The sequence below is a fragment of the Grampus griseus genome (genome assembly GCF_964374135.1).
Source record: "Grampus griseus genome assembly, chromosome: 6".
Classification (NCBI taxonomy): Eukaryota; Metazoa; Chordata; class Mammalia; order Artiodactyla; family Delphinidae; genus Grampus; species Grampus griseus.
Window position 1 is genome coordinate 99,988,261 of NC_139000.1, and position 16,480 is coordinate 100,004,740.

Here is a 16,480-nt window from a genome sequence, read left to right on the forward strand (position 1 = left end):
ACAACAAAGGCATCAGAGATTTGGGGGATAAGGACAGATGCCAATCTGGTAGAGCAGGAGTGGGGTTGGATTTCTCATTTCTTTCTTCCTCTGGCCCCGCCATCACCTCTTCCAGCCCTGGCTCTTCTCCACACATTCTTGCTTACAGGAGTTTCTTAGTTGATTCTTTTGAATTTTTAGGTGAAAAAAAAAAATCAAATATTCTGCAAACAGTGATACTTTGGTCTCATCAAATTTCCAAACTTTCCAGTTTTTCTTTCATTCTTTCACCAAGTTGCTTTGGTGCTTGCATCTGCAAGCCACTTGAATTTTTTCTTTGTATTCTACCTATATAGAGTTTTTTTTTTTTCAATGCCCAGAGAAAATAATTTTACCACCATCTGTATCAGGCATCTAGCTATCTAGCTATCTATTTCTGGAATTCAGTAAACTAATCTGTAGATTCACGTTTTTCTTTGTTTCAAAAAAATTTTGTTGCATTTTTTTTTCTGTTCCAATAGCTTTGTTTCCTTCCTCAGGTTTATTAATTAACCATGTAGATTTCTGTATTTATATTTTCTGTAACTGTTTTAATCGCTCTGGTTTTTCTTGGAACTCCACGTAGTTTTGTGTAGAGTTTTCTATGTCTGAGACTGGCTTTTAATTCACAAAAGATTTCTTATAGTTATTTAGATTTTAAGTTATATTAGTTTATGAAAGTAACATTTAAATATCTAGTTTTCTTTAAGTTTTAAAATTTAATTTATAAATACTGTAATGTTATTAATGTATCTAATATACTTTATAGACAATGAAAACAACTTTGATTAACTCAAAATGACAGAACAAATTTATTTCTCTTATACATCTGGTTCCAGTTTTACTCATATTTATGAAGTTATTAAACATTTAATTTGCATTTTATAAATTTGATATATTTGATTTTCCATTTTCATTAGTTGCAAACATCTCTTTAAATTTAAATTTTTATTTTTTTGGCCACGCCACGTGGCTTGCGGGATCTTAATTCCCTGACCAGGGATTGAATCCAGGCCACGGCAGTGAAAGGACCGAGTCCTAACCGCTGGACTGCCAGGGAATTCCCTAATTACAAATGCTTATTGAGCAGGTTGTACAGTCACCTGCAATTATAAGAAATAATACAGGGAGATCCCATGTACCCTTTATCTAGTTTCATTCAATGGCAACAATTATTGTACAATATCACAACCAGAGTACTGACACTGATAAAATCTACCTATCTTATTCATATTTTCTCAATTTTACTTATACTGGTGTGTGTGTATTTAGTTATATATAGCGGTATTATATGTGTAGGTTCTCATGTCCAACACCACAGTCAAGATGTAGAACACAAGGATTCCTCTTACAGTTCTTTTTAGTTACACTCATCTCCCTCCCACCTCCTCTCCCCTCTTCCCCTTTTGTTCCCCACTTCAACTGCTAATTTGTTCTCTGTTTCTAAAATTGTGTCATTTCAAAAAGTTTATATAAATGAAATAGACTAAGTAACATTTTAGGATTGGATTTCTTTTTTTCTTTTTTTTTTTTTGCGGTACGCGGGCCTCTCACTGTTGTGGCCTCTCCCGTTGCGGAGCACAGGCTCCGGACGCGCAGGCTCAGCGGCCATGGCTCACGGGCCCAGCCGCTCCGTGGCATGTGGGATCTTCCCAGACGGGGGCACGAACCCGTGTCCCCTGCATTGGCAGGCAGACTCTCAACCACTGTGCCACCAGGGAAGCCCTAAATTGAATATTCTTAAACTTAACCTTAAACATGGAGAGAACAGTTGGCTAGCTCATGCAAGCTGAGGTTACTGGTAGACAGTTTAATACCTGTAATACCATCTCAGGTTGCTTAGAGTGAGGAGATGTGAAATTGGGACCTAGACTCCAGAGCTGTGGGTGACCCCGGTGATCCTACCCATAGCAAGGAAAGGCGCACTGGATGGTAATTTAGGGTCACTATGGTAGCAGGGGACTCTAGGTCCTTCCCTTCAGATGGAACTGTTTGCAACCCCCTGTCCCCTGCCTGCAGTCCTTTCATCATCACTCAATCATTCCTCCTGTTTCAGGTAAAACTACAGCACACACATAGCATGCGTTTCTAACTGATTGGATTCGTCTAGTTTGTTTAATGCCTGACTTCTGTGTCTGGCTATTGGCCACAGCATCAATTCTCATGACATTCTAAAGATGGAAGATCTTAGTCAGGGGGTGTTCAGGAGCATGGACGTGACAGTCAGGCTACATCTGGATTAGAGTGAGTTCCAACTCTGCACGTAGTAGCTGGTTCCTTGGCTAAGCCTCAGGTTATTCCCCTGCAATAAGGGTAACAATCTCCATCTGAAGGGGCTGCTGCAAAAATTAAATTCATGACGTTTTTATGGCAAACTTTGTGTAAAGAGTAGTTATCTTCATTTTCATAAGGCTTTACTCTTTGTCACTGATTCGTTTTCAACTTTGTTGACTCCAGTGTTTGCTGCTTCTGTGATGAACATGATTGCCTCTTTTATGTCTTTCTATCCCTCTGACAGTTCACTTTTATGTCATTGTTGGTTTATCCATTGTGACATGGAAATCAGGCTTTCTTTGATTTCCCTGGGAATGTGAAGTAGTTATTAACTGAAATTTCTTCTCTTTTCTCAAGAGAACTTTCCAATATACCCTTATCCTCTTTTTCCTATTATGCTTTCTTTGTTGTTGTTTGTTTTTGCTGTAGAAATTCTGCATATCCTGCTGCTTTTTGTTCTGTTTGTTTATCTCTGACTGGGACCCATTCAACACTCACCTGGTATTTGTCCCCAAAGCGTGTGGGTGGATGTGCCTTGATTTCCTTCCCCATTTATCTTGGCATCTCTTGGTAACCTCCACCCACAAGTGGAGGCCTTCGTGCTGATACTTTTTTTTCTGTTCAGCCTCCAAGTTATCTGAAGAGGGTATGGTGGAAACTGGGTTCATGGGCTGCTTTCCTCTGACAGCTTTGTTTCTGAGTCTCTCTGAAGTCCTCTCTCACGGCCCAGCTCTCAAGGCTTTTGTCCTGGGTTTTTGGTTGGTTCCTTCATTTTGGGGAGAGATGGCCACTCTGCTGAGAAAGTTGGGCTTTTGTTTTCTAAGTAGAAGCATATCCTTCCAGGTCATGTGTGGTCCATAGCTGCTCGGTGGTCTTGCCTCTCAGCCTCACCCTAACCCTAACCGCCCATCGTGGAAGCCTGGTCAGATAAATGGTACCATTGTGTGCCCCCTCAGCGTTCTCTCAGGCCTAATTCCACTTCAGTTAAGCCAGTGTGGAGTGTGGGTGGGGCTGGTGGAGTCAGAATCCAAATGGGTGTCCCTATTCTTCCTGCTGCCTTTTGCCCTCTACACCCCCAGGGGCCGGATGCCCCTCCAGGCCGGAGGCTGGGGCAGGGGACCTGTTAGGCCTTCAGAATCTCTTCTTACAACCAGGGCTGAAAAGGAGACTCATGACTCACCTCCCTGAGTTCTCTTTGCACTTGGTGTTGTCTTTATTCTAGATCCTTTTTATTCTTTTTTGTTTTGTTTTGTTTTTTGCAGTACGCAGGCCTCTCACTGCTGTGGCCTCTCCCGTTGCGGAGCACAGGCTCCGGACGCACAGGCCCAGCGGCCATGGCTCACGGGCCCAGCCGCTCCGCGGCATGTGGGATCTTCCTGGACCGGGGCACGAACCCGCATCCCCTGCATCGGCAGGCGGACTCTCAACCACTGCGCCACCAGGGGAGCCCAAGATCCTTTTTATTCTTGAAAAACTATCCAGAAAGATAGTTTTTGTAAATGTGATATAATACCACCATCTTTTTAAAGAAATACTCTGGAAAAAACTGTAAGAGAGCAAAATGCATCTTAATTTTTCTTCATTTTTCTGTTCCCAGCTTTTCCGACCTGGCCTTTTGAGGGACATTCTCCCTGTGGCCTTGCCCATAGCCTACTTCAGGGCCCACTCAGACTGTCCACCCCTGTACTAAAACCTGGGTCTTCAATGCTGTTAACTCAGGGGCCCGCTTGATTCAGGATGATAAAAGGCTTACATTTCAGCAGCTTTCAGGGAAGAGGAGGATTTCAACCCTGGTCTCCTAGATTATAACAGCCCATCCTACACTGTCTGATGGGAAGTATTTCAAATCCTATTTAAGTGGTGGGTGCTGGAGTCATTTTTAGATGTAGCAAGGTAGTATAATTTGATGGCCTGCAAATCACCATTCTAGTGTCTACCCCGCCCTGTTACCCAAAGGCTAGTACACCTTGTCAGTGACCCTTTGGTGTGAGTTGGACCTCTTTGCAGGTTCCATAAATAAGGGTCAAGGAAGGGCAGCGGTGGTCAAAGGGTGATGAAATTCTTGGTGTCCAGAAACTTCCTATTTATTCCTCTTTTACGTTCCTAGGGAGGGGAACAATGAACCGGAAAATCTGGTATCCCCACGACCTAGCATATAGGAGCCACCTCAAAGTATTTGCCAAACTTAATTGATCCTAGGAGACAGTGTGCCCTCCGGGGCAAACCAATCAAGAACACGCCTCTGTCATTACTGCCATGCCTCCTCCGGGCCGCATGGTGGCGCTGCGCCTCCCCCGAGGTCCGCGGCGCGGACTCCAGGGCGCGCAGGCTTCTGGGGACCCTCAGAGCTGCGGCGGCGACGCGCGGGGCGCCTGCGGTGAGTGCGGCGGGCGGGCCTGGGGGCGGGTCGCCCCGCTTGCTGGCTCGCAGCAGGCCTAGCGCTACCCCCGGGCCTCTCGCTTACGGGCCGGGGAGTGTCGATCGCGTCGGCTGAGCAGGCCCGAGGCGGCGGCGCGCGAGCCCGGGGACAGCGAAAGCGAGCGCAGCTGGGGCCGGGAGACCCCTGGCTGCCCCACTACTGCCCTGCCTGGCGACCCTCGCCACGTCCCTTCCCCGCCTCGGAGCCCGGCTCCTCTCCGATAGGAGGAGAGACCTTGGCCTTGGTCTAGGGTGGGCCCGGGAGGCGCTCTGATCGCGGCCGTGTCCGTTGCCCCGCAGGTTCTCCCACCTGTCACCCTGGCCCTTCTCTGCTTGGACGGCGTCTTCCTCTCCTCAGCCGAGAATGACTTCGTGCACCGCATCCAGGAGGAGCTGGACCGCTTCCTGCTGCAGAAGCAGCTGTCAAAGTAAGCTGGTGTGATGGTGGCGTCGGGCCCTGGGCTGCTGAAAAGGTCGGGGTTCGCCCAGAGCCTCCTGTGCCCCTTTGCCCAGTGGTGCATCCAAAGTAACGGGCTCGCAGCTGGCTCTGACCTTGGCCTTTAGGTTTAATAATCTGCTCTCAGGCCTCTCCCAGCTGCATCTTTCTTTTTAAAAAATTTTTTAATTATCTATTTTATACATATTAGTGTATATATGTCAATCCCAATCTCCCAGTTCGTATCCCGCACCCCCCCCCCCCGGTGTCCATACGTTTGTTCTCTACATGTGTGTCTTTATTTCTGCCTTGCAAACTGGTTCATCTGTACCATTTTTCTAGATTACACATATATACGTTAATATACGATATTTGTTTTTCTCTTTCTGACTTACTTCACTCTGTATGACAGTCTCCAGATCCATCCACGCCTCTACAAATGACCCAATTTCATTCCTTTTATGGCTGAGTAATATTCCATTGTATATATGTACCACATCTTCTTTATCCATTCGTCTGTTGATGGGCATTTAGGTTGCTTCCATGACCTGGTAAATGGTGCTGCAATGAACATTGGGGTGCATGTGTCTTTTTGAATTATGGTTTTCTCAGGGTATATGCCCAGTAGTGGGATTGCTGGGTCATATGATAATTCTATTTTTAGTTTTTTAAGGACCCTCCATACCGTTCTCCATAGTGACTGTATCAATTTACATTCCCACCAACAGTGCAAGAGGGTTCCCTTTTCTTCACACCCTCTCCAGCATTTATTGTTTGTAGATTTTCTGATGATACCCATTCTAACTGGTGTGAGGTGATACCTCATTGTAGTTTTGATTTGCATTTCTCTAATAATTAGTGATGTTGAGCAGCTTTTCATGTGCCTCTTGGCCATCTGTATGTCTCGGAGAAATGCCTGTTTAGGTCTTCTGCCCATTTTTGGATTGGGTTGTTTGTTTTTTTAATATTGAGCTGCATGAGCTGTTTATATATTTTGGAGATTAATCCTTTGTCCGTTGATTCATTTGCAAATATTTTCTCCCATTCTGAGGGTTGTCTTTTCGCCTTGTTTACGGCTTCCTTTGCTTTGCAAAACCTTTTAAGTTTCATTAGGTCCCATATGTTTATTATTGTTTTTATTTCCATTACTCTAGGAGATGGGTCAGAAAAGATCTTGCTGTGATTTATGTCAAAGAGTTCTTCCTATGTTTTCTTCTAAGTGTTTTATAGTGTCTGGTCTTACATTTAGGTCTTTAATCAATTTTGAGTTTATTTTTGTGTATGGTGTTAGGGAGTGTTCTAATTTCATTCTTTTACATGTAGCTGTCCAGTTTTCCCAGCACCACTTATTGAAGAGGCTGTCTTTTCTCCATTGTATATCCTTGCCTCCTTTGTCATAGATTAGTTGACCATAGGTGTGTGGGTTTATCTCTGGGCTTTCTATCCTGTTCCATTGATTTATATTTCTGTTTTTGTGCCAAGACACTAATATATTGTCTTGATTACTGTAGCTTTGTAGTATAGTCTGAAGCCAGCTGCACCGTTCACTTGTAACCCTGAGCATCACCCGAGACCGAAGGGGCCCAGCACTGGAAGGGGAGTGGGGCCAGTAGCTCCCTGTCGTAACCTCTATCGGCAGGTCCTTTGCAGTCAGCCTGGGACCCGAGGGGGCAGAGGGAGCCTAGTGTTTAAGCCACCGTTAAACTGGGAGTGGACTCGGTGGGGCTCAGGCCTGGGGGCTGTACCTGGAGCCCCTGCTCAGCACCCCTTCCCGTTTATCCCCAGGGTCCTTCTCTTCCCCCCACTCTCCAGTCGCCTCCGGTACTTGATCCACAGGACAGCAGAGAATTTTGATCTTTTGAGCAGCTTCTCTGTTGGGGAGGGCTGGAGGAGGAGGACGGTCATCTGTCACGTGGACATCAGGTGTGTATCCTGCCTCCTTGGAGGCCCCTCAGCAGCTGTTTGAGCGGGGTGCGGGGGTTGGGGGCTGGTCGGTTGAGCTGGTCAGTGTCTGAGAGGGAACCAGGGCCGGGAGCCCCCAGGCCGCCACCTCTGTCCCCAGCCTCAGGTGCTTAGAGTCAGTGCTGCTTTCTGCTCCAGCAGCAGCGTAGATGTGCATTGTTTGTGGAATTCCTTTAGCAAATTCAGCTTATGCACGCTGGGCCAGAAGAGAGAAAGAGAGAGTGGTTTAAACAGCGGAGGTGTCTGCCCAGCGTTGCTCTCAGTGAGCTTGTGCCCCGCAGAGGCCATGGAACGTGCAAGTACATCTGGGCTTTCACTCACCTGTTTCCACGTGCCTCTTGCAGGATCTTATCATGATGACTGTGATCCTAGCTTTGAAAGTTACATATTTTTTTAATAACGCAGTTCCTAAATGCTAGTACGCACCTTACCCTGTGAGTAAGCGAAGGCTCGGCGGTCTCATATTCGGTTTATAACACTGGAGGGAGAGCTAACTGCTTTGGGCTTGTTCAGGGCATCCAGCCTCCACTCTGATGCCTTGTTGAGGTGTTCTTGAGGGTCATTTTGGCTTTGGTTTTTGCCCAAGGCTGACTTGAGAGCCTCGTGCCTGAATGGCAGGTCGCTCCAGTAAACCATTTTCCTTGGGGCCCAAACACCGCCCTGATCACCGCCTGCTCCTGCTGCAGGTTACCCAGTTCAGATGGGCTCTCTGGCCCCTGCCGCCCTCCTGCTTCCCACCCTAGCAAGTACCGAGGTCCGAGGTCCACCTCAAGCCAGGGAGCGGCTGCTCGTCCCCGAGGAGCGCGGGCCGGCCGGTGGCATCGTGGACGCAAGCCGGACCAGGCTTTGTATGTGCCCCGGGCGCTGCGCAGGCGAGAAGAATGGGCGCCCCTCCCGGCCCCAGGGCTTCAGGGAGATGCTCCAGCTGGCGGGCTCCCAGAAGAGCCCGATGATATCCGTGCCGGGGACCCCACCTCCGATCAGGAACTTCCTGTGTTGGCGACTCGGGCAGCAGAGGTCCGAAAAGGCCGTAGCAAAAGTGAGAACGAGTCACTGCCAGACCCAGTGGCCACTGAGTCCCCAGGGCCAGAGGATCACTCAGGGACGGGAGACGGGTCGGAGTCGGACACACAGCCTGGGCCCGGTCTGCAGCCAGACTTGGAAGACGGGAGTGGGAGTGAGCTGGAGAGGAGCCTGGCGGCAGAGAAGGAAGAGGACGAGGTGGAAGAGGAGGGGCCGGGCAGCTGCTCCGAGGAGGACGATTACAGTGAGCTGCTGCAGGAGGTGATGAGGCTCTTAAGCCCGGAAAAGGGAGGGCGGAAGTGAGGTGGGTGTAGTCGAGGGTGGATGGGGGCTGAGGGTCATGGTGTGGAGGGGTGGGGGGGCGGGAGCTGGCTGAGCAGGCCTGGGTGTTGGGTGATAGGGGTCCCTTAGGAGATGTGCGGGGAGGGACACAGGGGCCTTGCCCACAGGAGTCAGGACTGACACTGCAGAGGGCAGGAGGCTCAGGGTCTGGGATCAGGGGTGTGGAATTCGGTCCCAGCTCAATCATGTAGGTGCTCTTCGACTGTGGGCAAGTCATTTGGCTTTTCTTAGTCTCAGTTTCCTCATCTGAAAAAATAGCAGGTAATGATACACATGGCCCAAGGTAACATAGATGTGCTCATGCTACAGAATGTACTGCAGATGTTGGTCATGAAAATCACTCTTCTGCCTGAAGCTTTGTCTTACAGATCTTGTACCCTTGGAACTGTGTGTCATGTGTCCGCCCCTGAGCCTGGCCGCGGTGTCAGTTGGGAGGGCGGGCATCCTGTATCGCTATTTTACAGATGAAGGATGGACGCCAGAAAGCCTTGCTTATTATCACATCATTAATGAGAGAAGGAAAGATCCTGGGCCTGCCCAGCTCTGTGACTCACTGATGGCAACGTGGGGCAAAATTACTTAATTCGTTGACTCAGCTTACCCATCTGTAAAGTGGGCCTATAGAATAGGGTTTTCAGGATTCTGTGAAACATGATGTGTGTCCGTGCCAGTCACCCAGTGGGGACTCCCCTAAAACTCATGCTTCTCCATCTTCTGGCCCAGTCTGCCATCCTGCTGTCTTTCCCAGACCCCTACCCAGGGTGCTCACCTCCCTATCTACCCAGAAGCCTGCAGGACTCTCAGCGTGTGATTTTGAGAGCAGTCATTTGGAGTCATGTGTGTCAGAGCGCCCCTCGCTAAAGGGTCTGATCTCTCCCAGATAACGGACAACCTGACCGAGAAGGAGATTCAGGTAGAGAAGATCCACATGGACACGTCCTCCTTCGCAGAGGAGCTGCCTGGAGAGAAGGATTTTGCCCACGTGGTGGAGATCTATGACTTTGAGCCGGCGCTCAAGACCGAGGACCTGCTGGCAGCCTTTTCCGAGTTCCAGTGAGAGGCTTCGGGGAGGTGGGGAGGAGGGGGTGCCCAACTTCTGGAGAGGAGCCAGGACAGCCCTTTGTTGTGGGGGACAGTTGCCTGCCCCTCCCCCGGTGCCCAGCGATCTAGAAAGAAACGCAGAAGGTAGATGTGGTTGCTCTGGGCTCCATCCTCCTGGGCAGTTGGCTTGCTGGCCGTGACTTTGTGGAGGAGGAGAGCTGAGGTTTCGGTTGCAGACACTCTCCAGAGGCCCGAGACCTGGTCCTGCTGGCACCGGGCAGCAGATCTCTGTCCCGGTCCCCCCACACCCACGTGGTGGCCAGGACCCGGCGGGGCCCCTGCCTCCCCTGCTCCACGCGCAGCCACCCGTCGGTCAGTCAGCAGGATGGGGCCATTTCCAGGCAGGAACTATTCCTGGGGTGAACTGGGCTTGAGCGGCCCTGGGGCAGGGTCTGGTGGAGATGGGAGATGGGGATATAGTGAGAGAAAGATTTCTCTTGTTTCCCCGAATTCCTTGGATCCAAATCCAATCTCTTCTCCTTTTTTCTTTTTCTTTCTCCAAATGCTCATTTTCTTTTCTCCAGTCCCCCTTCTCTTTTCCTGCTTAGGCTTTAAAAACATCCCTTTCTTCAGGGCCCCCTTTCTGACTGCGTCCCGCACAGCCTCCCCTTCCCTCCCCAAGCCTGAGCTGGTGGACAGCTCGAGGGGCTCATCAGCTCTCCACCCCTGAGGGCGGAGCCAGACCGGGGCCACTGGTGGTTTCCTTGGCCGGCGTGGCAGTGCCACGGAGAAGCTGTTGGCCCTGGGACTGCTCTGGCTTCCCACGGGCCCCAGACTCAGGGGTGCTTTCCTGAGCAGCAGAAAGAAAGTCGAACAGGGGCAGTTGCATTGACACACTTGTATTAGGTCCTGTGCCCACCACACAAACCCTTTGCCTCCAGCCTCGGACCCCATGCCCTTGGCCTGACGTGACGGCACCCATGAGGAGCCCCCTTCGCCCTTGGCATTGTGTTCTACGAGCTTTGCATCCTGGCTTCCTCAGTTCTAGGAGTGGGGGCCCATCCGACCACGGGGCTGGTGTCTCTTTCTGAGGCGGACTGTCTGGTCTTCAGAGGAAGTCTGCGCCCGACGGCCATCTCCTTCCCAGAGGAGACGGAACTAGTCTTGGGCTCAGAGTGTTTGAGGGTTGGAGGTGGGAGGGCACTTCCTGTAGCAGGAGGGGTTTTGCCCATTTGCTCGCCTCATCACTCTGTCTCTTCCCCGGCAGAGACAAGGGGTTCAAGATCCAGTGGGTGGACGACACACACGCGCTCGGGGTCTTTCCCTGCCTGGTTTCAGGTGAGGCGGGCCCTCCTCTGATTGCCGTTGGGGAGGGCGGGAGCCTAGGTTTCCCTAGGTGGGGATCCCCCCTGAGCCGGCGGACTGGCAGGGTGTCTCCCAGACCCTCCAGAAGTCCTGGGGGGCAGAGCAGGAGCCGGGCCAGGAAGCTCACGGCCTCGCCTGTTCATCTTCGTGCCTTCAGTTCGGAGGTTTCAGATTCGGGTGACCTTTACTGAGCATGTAGGGCCAAGCCCTACGGACTAACACATACTAAATGAAAGCATATGAAGGCGCCATTTTTTATTTTTATAAATTTATTTATTTTATTTTAGGCTGTGTTGGGTCTTCATTGCTGTGTGCGGGCTTTCTCTAGTTGCGGTGAGCGGGGGCTGCTCTTTGTTGCCGTGCGTGGGCTCTAGGCGCGTGGGCTTCAGTAGTTGTGGCGAGCAGGCTCAGTAGCTGTGGCTTGCGGGCTCTAGAGCGCAGGCTCAGTAGTTGTGGTGCACAGGCTTAGTTGCTCCGTGGCATGTGGAATCTTCCCGGACCAGGGCTCGAACCCGTGTCCACTGCATTGGCAGGCTGATTCTTAACCACTGCGCCACCAGGGAAGTCCCGAAGGTGCCATTTTTATAGGTCAAAAGCATTCAAATACGGCAATTTCATACGGTTTGAGCAGATGCGTCTCATTCCGTTTTCAGTACAGCGCCAAGAAGTAGGTCAGGTGACCCCTATTTCACAGATGGGGAGACTGAGTTCCCTGGATGTCAGTGTGTGGTTAGGGTTACTAAGACTCTTGGCGTCAGAGCTGGGGAGGCCAGCCAGCCTCCTGGCTGTAGCCCTGGACGGTGCCCGTCCTCCGTCTTGGCCACTTTCCGGAGCTGCCCCTGCCACGCCACTGCTCAGTTTGGGTGTATTTGTAAAGAGTTGGTACCCCGCCGCCCTTGGCTGGGTTCTCACAACAACAGCTTCTGAACACAGAGCTGGGAGTGACCATGGCCGGGGTGGGCCCAGTTCTCAGGAGAGCCTGGGGTTTCAGGGAAGGGGGGCAGTGTCTAGGGAGCAAGAGGACTGGGGCGAGGTAGGGGCGTCAACCCCAGGGAGGGAGCCACTGAAAGAGAAGGGGGGGCAGGGGGAGGCCCAGAGGCTTTCTGGTCCGCGGAAAGGAGGAACAGTGGGCTAGGCGTGGCCACGGCTGCCTTCCGGGCTCCACCAAGCTGTGGGGCACGGGCGGCCACGTCCTGGCCCCAGTTTCCTCATCCCTACGGCGGCTTGGACCCCGAAGCCCCTCCCAGCTCTGACCTGCTGTGTCTGTTAAGTGGCCTGAGTGCTCCAAGACCTGGCACAGCTTGGGGCAGTGAGGGCACGTGCCCTGGGAGGGTCTCGAGTTGGGGAAGGGTGGCGTTTGTTTTAAGCTCCCGGGCTTTGGAAGGCGGGGGCCTGCGCCTCCTGACGTCAGAACTGTAGGCTCCCGCAGCTCCCGACCAGCCGGGGCAGGAACGTGGAAGCTGGGCTCCGAGCGGGCTGTGCACCTGAGAGCGTGGGTGGCCCCGTGCAGGTCTGCGGGCTCGGGGGGCGAGGCCAGCTCATGGGGCAGCCCTGTCCCTGAGCTCTGAATGGGTGTACAGAGCAGCTGCGTGGGCCTCGGGGTGACACGCGTGCTCCTGGGTCCTGCGGAGGCCTCAGCAGGAGGAAGAGGGCATGGCTCCAGATCTGTTGTCTTTCCACAGCTGCTGAGGCCCTGACCAGGGATTTCTCCACGCTCAAGATCCGGCCCCTGACGCAGGGAACCAAGCAGTCCAAGCTGAAGGCCCTGCAGAGGCCAAGTAAGGGAGCCTGTGGTCTGGGTGGGAGGGCTGTGCGCGTGTTCGGTTGGGCGGGGCGGGCCCTTCCCTCCGATTCCCTCCCCTCTTCAGTTCTCTGCTTTAGGGCTCCTGGGCTGCAGTGGCCAGTGGGGTGCTCCTCCCCACCCCAGGGGGGCCCCTCAGCAGTGCTGTCTGCCAGCTGCTCTGTCCCGGGCTTGCCCTCCGCTCACACCTCTCGTGCTGTGGCTCAGGGGGAAGCTTGGTCTTTCTGTGCGGCTGTGGAAGCCGTGTTTTGCTGTAGGGTAAAAAGCTTGGGCTTCCGTGTGATCCTGGCTCTGGTACTTCTGTAAGTTGGCCTTGAGCAAGTCACCTAACGTCTGCGACATAAGCACTGGGGTGAATAAGAAAGCCTGGCACACGTGCCCGCAGCGGTGAGGGGCACACAGGAGATGCCGTATAAGTGACATCTCCTCCCCTTTCCTCTCCTCCTTCCAGAAGCGCGAGGGGCGCCTTAGAGGCCGGTTTTCCATGGCTGCAAAGCAGTGGCTGCAAAACTGGCCTGGGAGAAGCCTGCCGAGGCCATCCACATTCTTGTGGGTTACGTGGGCTTTGTCCCAGACTCCTTGGGGACAATAAACATCCTGTCTGTTGACCCAAGAGCTCCAGGTGTCCCATCCTGATTTGCTTTCCCTAGGGGTAGACAGGATTAACACTGCTGCCACAGAGAAACAGGAAGGGCGCAGAGAGGTGATAGGATTAGTCAGGACCCCACAGGGGGCCTGGAGCCCTAGGCGGCCCCCTCTCACCAGCATCTGGTCCTGCTCTAATGGCCTCTGAGGCTGCTGTGTTGCTGGGAGGAGAGGCCATAGCCTTGAATTCAAGTCCGCACCCCATGGGGCTTTCCTTTTAGAGCTTCTGCGTCTGGCAAAGGAGAGACCACAGACAAACACAGCCGTGGCCCGGAGGCTGGTGGCCCGGGCCCTGGGGCTCCAACACAGAAAGAAAGAGCAGCCCGCCGTGGAGCCTTCCCCGACCCTGAGGCCCTGAGAGGCCCAGGCGGCTTGGATTGGCGCCCCCCGACCCCCTCGTCAGCTGGGGCCCCAACACCGCAAGCCTTTACACGCACCAGAGCAGCCCTGAGCCATCCTTGGGGCGTCACTGTGGGGCATGGGGGGCTTTACCTTGATCTAGTTCCAGAAGTTGAGAAAAAAATAAAAATGTAAGAATTGTTAACGTGATTGCTTCAAAATGGGATGGTCTGCCGATGGACACTAGGAGGCGCTGTTCGCTTCCCATTTGAGACCTGCTCTCCTCACTCTAGTTGACTGGGCTCGAGGATCCAGCTGGGCTTCGAAGGCATTTTTGTGCAGAGCCTGCCCAGCTTGGGGGTGCAGGTTACACCTGTTGTGTGACACATGCCCAGTCTCCCCCAGAGCAGCTGTGGGCTATTGGCAGTGCTGCGGGCACCCCCCCTTTGGACTGGTCCCAGTGTTACCAGTGGTGTGGGTTACACGGGTGGGGGTGGGGGGGGTCCTTGTGGAAATAAACACGAACAAGCCAAGAGGCGAAATCTGAAATGCCCGCCGAGGTCTCTCCCCTCCCTGGAACGGCGGGGAGGGCAGCTTTGTGCGGACAAGGCCCCAGCACACTCATCTTTCCGGTTTGGGCAGAGTTGGTGCCGAGCGGTCCTGCCTGGCGCGCTGAGGTCATCGTGGACCCCTCGATTTGCTGGGCCACAGCGTGCTATGACACAAGGGGGAGCTCTGCGCCTGGGGGGAGAGTGGCTGGCTCGGGGTCCACCCTCACTGCACCCCGGGGACCCATGATCTACTTGACTCCCCCTCCCCCAGAGCCTGAGACTTAAGTCTAGGTGTCCCATCTGGTCCTCACACAACCACCGTGGCCCTGACACATTTCACTAAAACACAAGAGCTGAAGAAAGGCTGAGGCCTCTGTTTCTGTGGATTTTCCTGACCTCCTTAGACCGCGGCTCTCGGCAGGAGTTGCCCTTCCTCTGTGGTGTGCATTGAACGAGGCCCCTGAGGCCACGCCGGACGGGAGGGGCCCAGGAACTCAACGTCCCTGCAGGAGAGCACATGTCAGGGTGCCAAGCTCCCTGACTGCCGACTAGGGAAAGGAGCTCTGCTGCTCAGGGGCTGCGTGCAGAGGCCCAAATGAAACACACATGCAGGTCATAAATCTTTTATTCCAAGTTTCAAGTATGTGTAAGTGTCTGTGGTGACACATGGCGATCGGTAAGTGTCCTCATCACCCAGGACCCTGGTTATAGCACCGTTGAATCAGTTACAGAACTGGAAGGACAGAAAGAGAAGTCACTTACACAGGCGGGCTGCTTTTTTTCTGAGCTATACTTTCAAAGGCCCAGATGCCCAATATGAAATGCCACTAAATTTGTGTTTCAAAGTCTGTGAAAATAGAATATAATAATAGTATCTTGAAAAATAAGAGGACATGGGGGTGTGTGGGGGAGAGAAGTACCAGCTCTGAGCTCACTGAATCAGAAGACGTGTGGCAGCATTATTTATATGTGTGGATAGAATAGAGGCAGTTTGTTTAATTGGAAGAGAAGTCTAGCTACTCCAGTTGGCTGGAAACGACCTAAGAGGAGGAGAAATGGGATTCATCCAGACCTCCTCGGGTTGATCACTCACGTTGCCAGCATGTAACTTGAGAAGAAAATGGCCCCATGTTATCTGTGGTGAGCCAGGCAGGTGGTGAGACTCGGAGTGGACTGTGCTTAGGATGGGACAAGCTGGTGACAACCTGTGCGCTGGGGTCCTGGACAGGATGGCTCTCCGTTGGCACTGCTCCCACAGCCCCGTGGACAAGCCCCAGCCCCAGAGGCCTTCCCAGCCCGCAGGTGTCAGGAACACGCCTTCCTCGCCTTCCTCCTGAGCCTGGCCGGGGCTGCAGGGGGTCGAGACAGGCGGGCCGGGCTGGATGAAGGGGAGCAGGGCGAGGCTGTCGGTCGTTGGGGAAGATGCACTGTGGCCCAAAGGCAGGAGGTGACCATGTCACTGCTTTACCGCGTGGAGAGCTGGTTATTTATGAGTCCACTGAAGTGTTCAAACTTTTTTTCTGTCTCTTCACTGAAGGAACCACCTGAAGGGTGGGCATCAGGGAGACAAGAGTTTGGCAAACCGGATGCACAGGTCACAGGGTCCCTGGGCCACCACCCTCCTCGGGCGGCCACCTCTATGTGACACCCCCAGGGCAGCGACAGGTGCTGGCCATCTCTAGGGCCAGGCCCATGTCAGCTGCTCTGTCAAAGTCGAGTGAAGGAGCGACTAAATCTAGTGCTTTTCGTTTTCTCCTCCACCGAGAGCGAGGCCATCACTTTTCCCGCTCAGCCTCCCCTTTCGGAACCCAGGTTGTATAACGCGAGGAAAAGCTTCTTTACTGGCAACCAGAAGCCACAGTGGTTGACTAGCTTCTAGCTCTCGACAGGAAAACGATACAGAGCCTGCAAATTGCTGGTGCCCCCATTTTTGAGGTCTCATGCGTAATGAGGTGGTAGCCTCAGCTCCAGCCCTGAAATAGCTTTGGGGTCTATGCTGGGCCGGCCCGGTTTCTGCCCCGTCCTTTCTCCTTAGCCAGAGCTGGCTATGAAAACCCGGTCTCCATCCAGGCCTGTGGTGTCTACAGTGTCCTTCCTGCGTGTGGAAACGCGAGGCTGGCCCCATTCCCTGAAGTCTTCACCCAAGTTAGGAAGCTGCTCTGGCTCCTGGAGAAAGTGGGGCAGCTCTTGCCTGTCTCCTGGAGTTGGGCTGCGGCGTGGGGGGACCTGGCAGGCCTGAGGCGCTGTGCTCCCCAGGAGGGCCCG

The 16,480-nt window shown here is 52.9% G+C and overlaps 2 protein-coding genes across 2 annotated transcripts in view; one reads left to right on the forward strand and one right to left on the reverse strand.

The window, feature by feature from the left end:
• Positions 1–4,410: 4,410 nt before the first annotated feature.
• On the forward strand, positions 4,411–13,822 carry R3HCC1 (R3H domain and coiled-coil containing 1; the record flags this gene model as incomplete). The annotated part of the gene is made up of 9 exons (XM_082656926.1): positions 4,411–4,427; positions 4,492–4,669; positions 5,011–5,138; positions 6,932–7,069; positions 7,795–8,392; positions 9,354–9,526; positions 10,782–10,852; positions 12,562–12,657; positions 13,547–13,822. The coding sequence occupies 9 exons, from the start codon at positions 4,411–4,413 to the stop codon at positions 13,681–13,683; spliced, it is 1,536 nt and encodes a 511-aa protein (XP_082513052.1). The 3' UTR covers positions 13,684–13,822.
• Positions 13,823–14,834: 1,012 nt separating this feature from the next.
• The window catches only part of LOXL2 (lysyl oxidase like 2), a 97,447-nt gene continuing 95,801 nt past the window's right edge, over positions 14,835–16,480 (reverse strand). Inside the window, exon 14 of the mRNA XM_082656742.1 lies at positions 14,835–15,759. Coding sequence (XP_082512868.1) covers positions 15,680–15,759 — 80 coding nt within the window. The 3' untranslated portion in view covers positions 14,835–15,679. The remainder of the gene's footprint in view (positions 15,760–16,480) is intronic.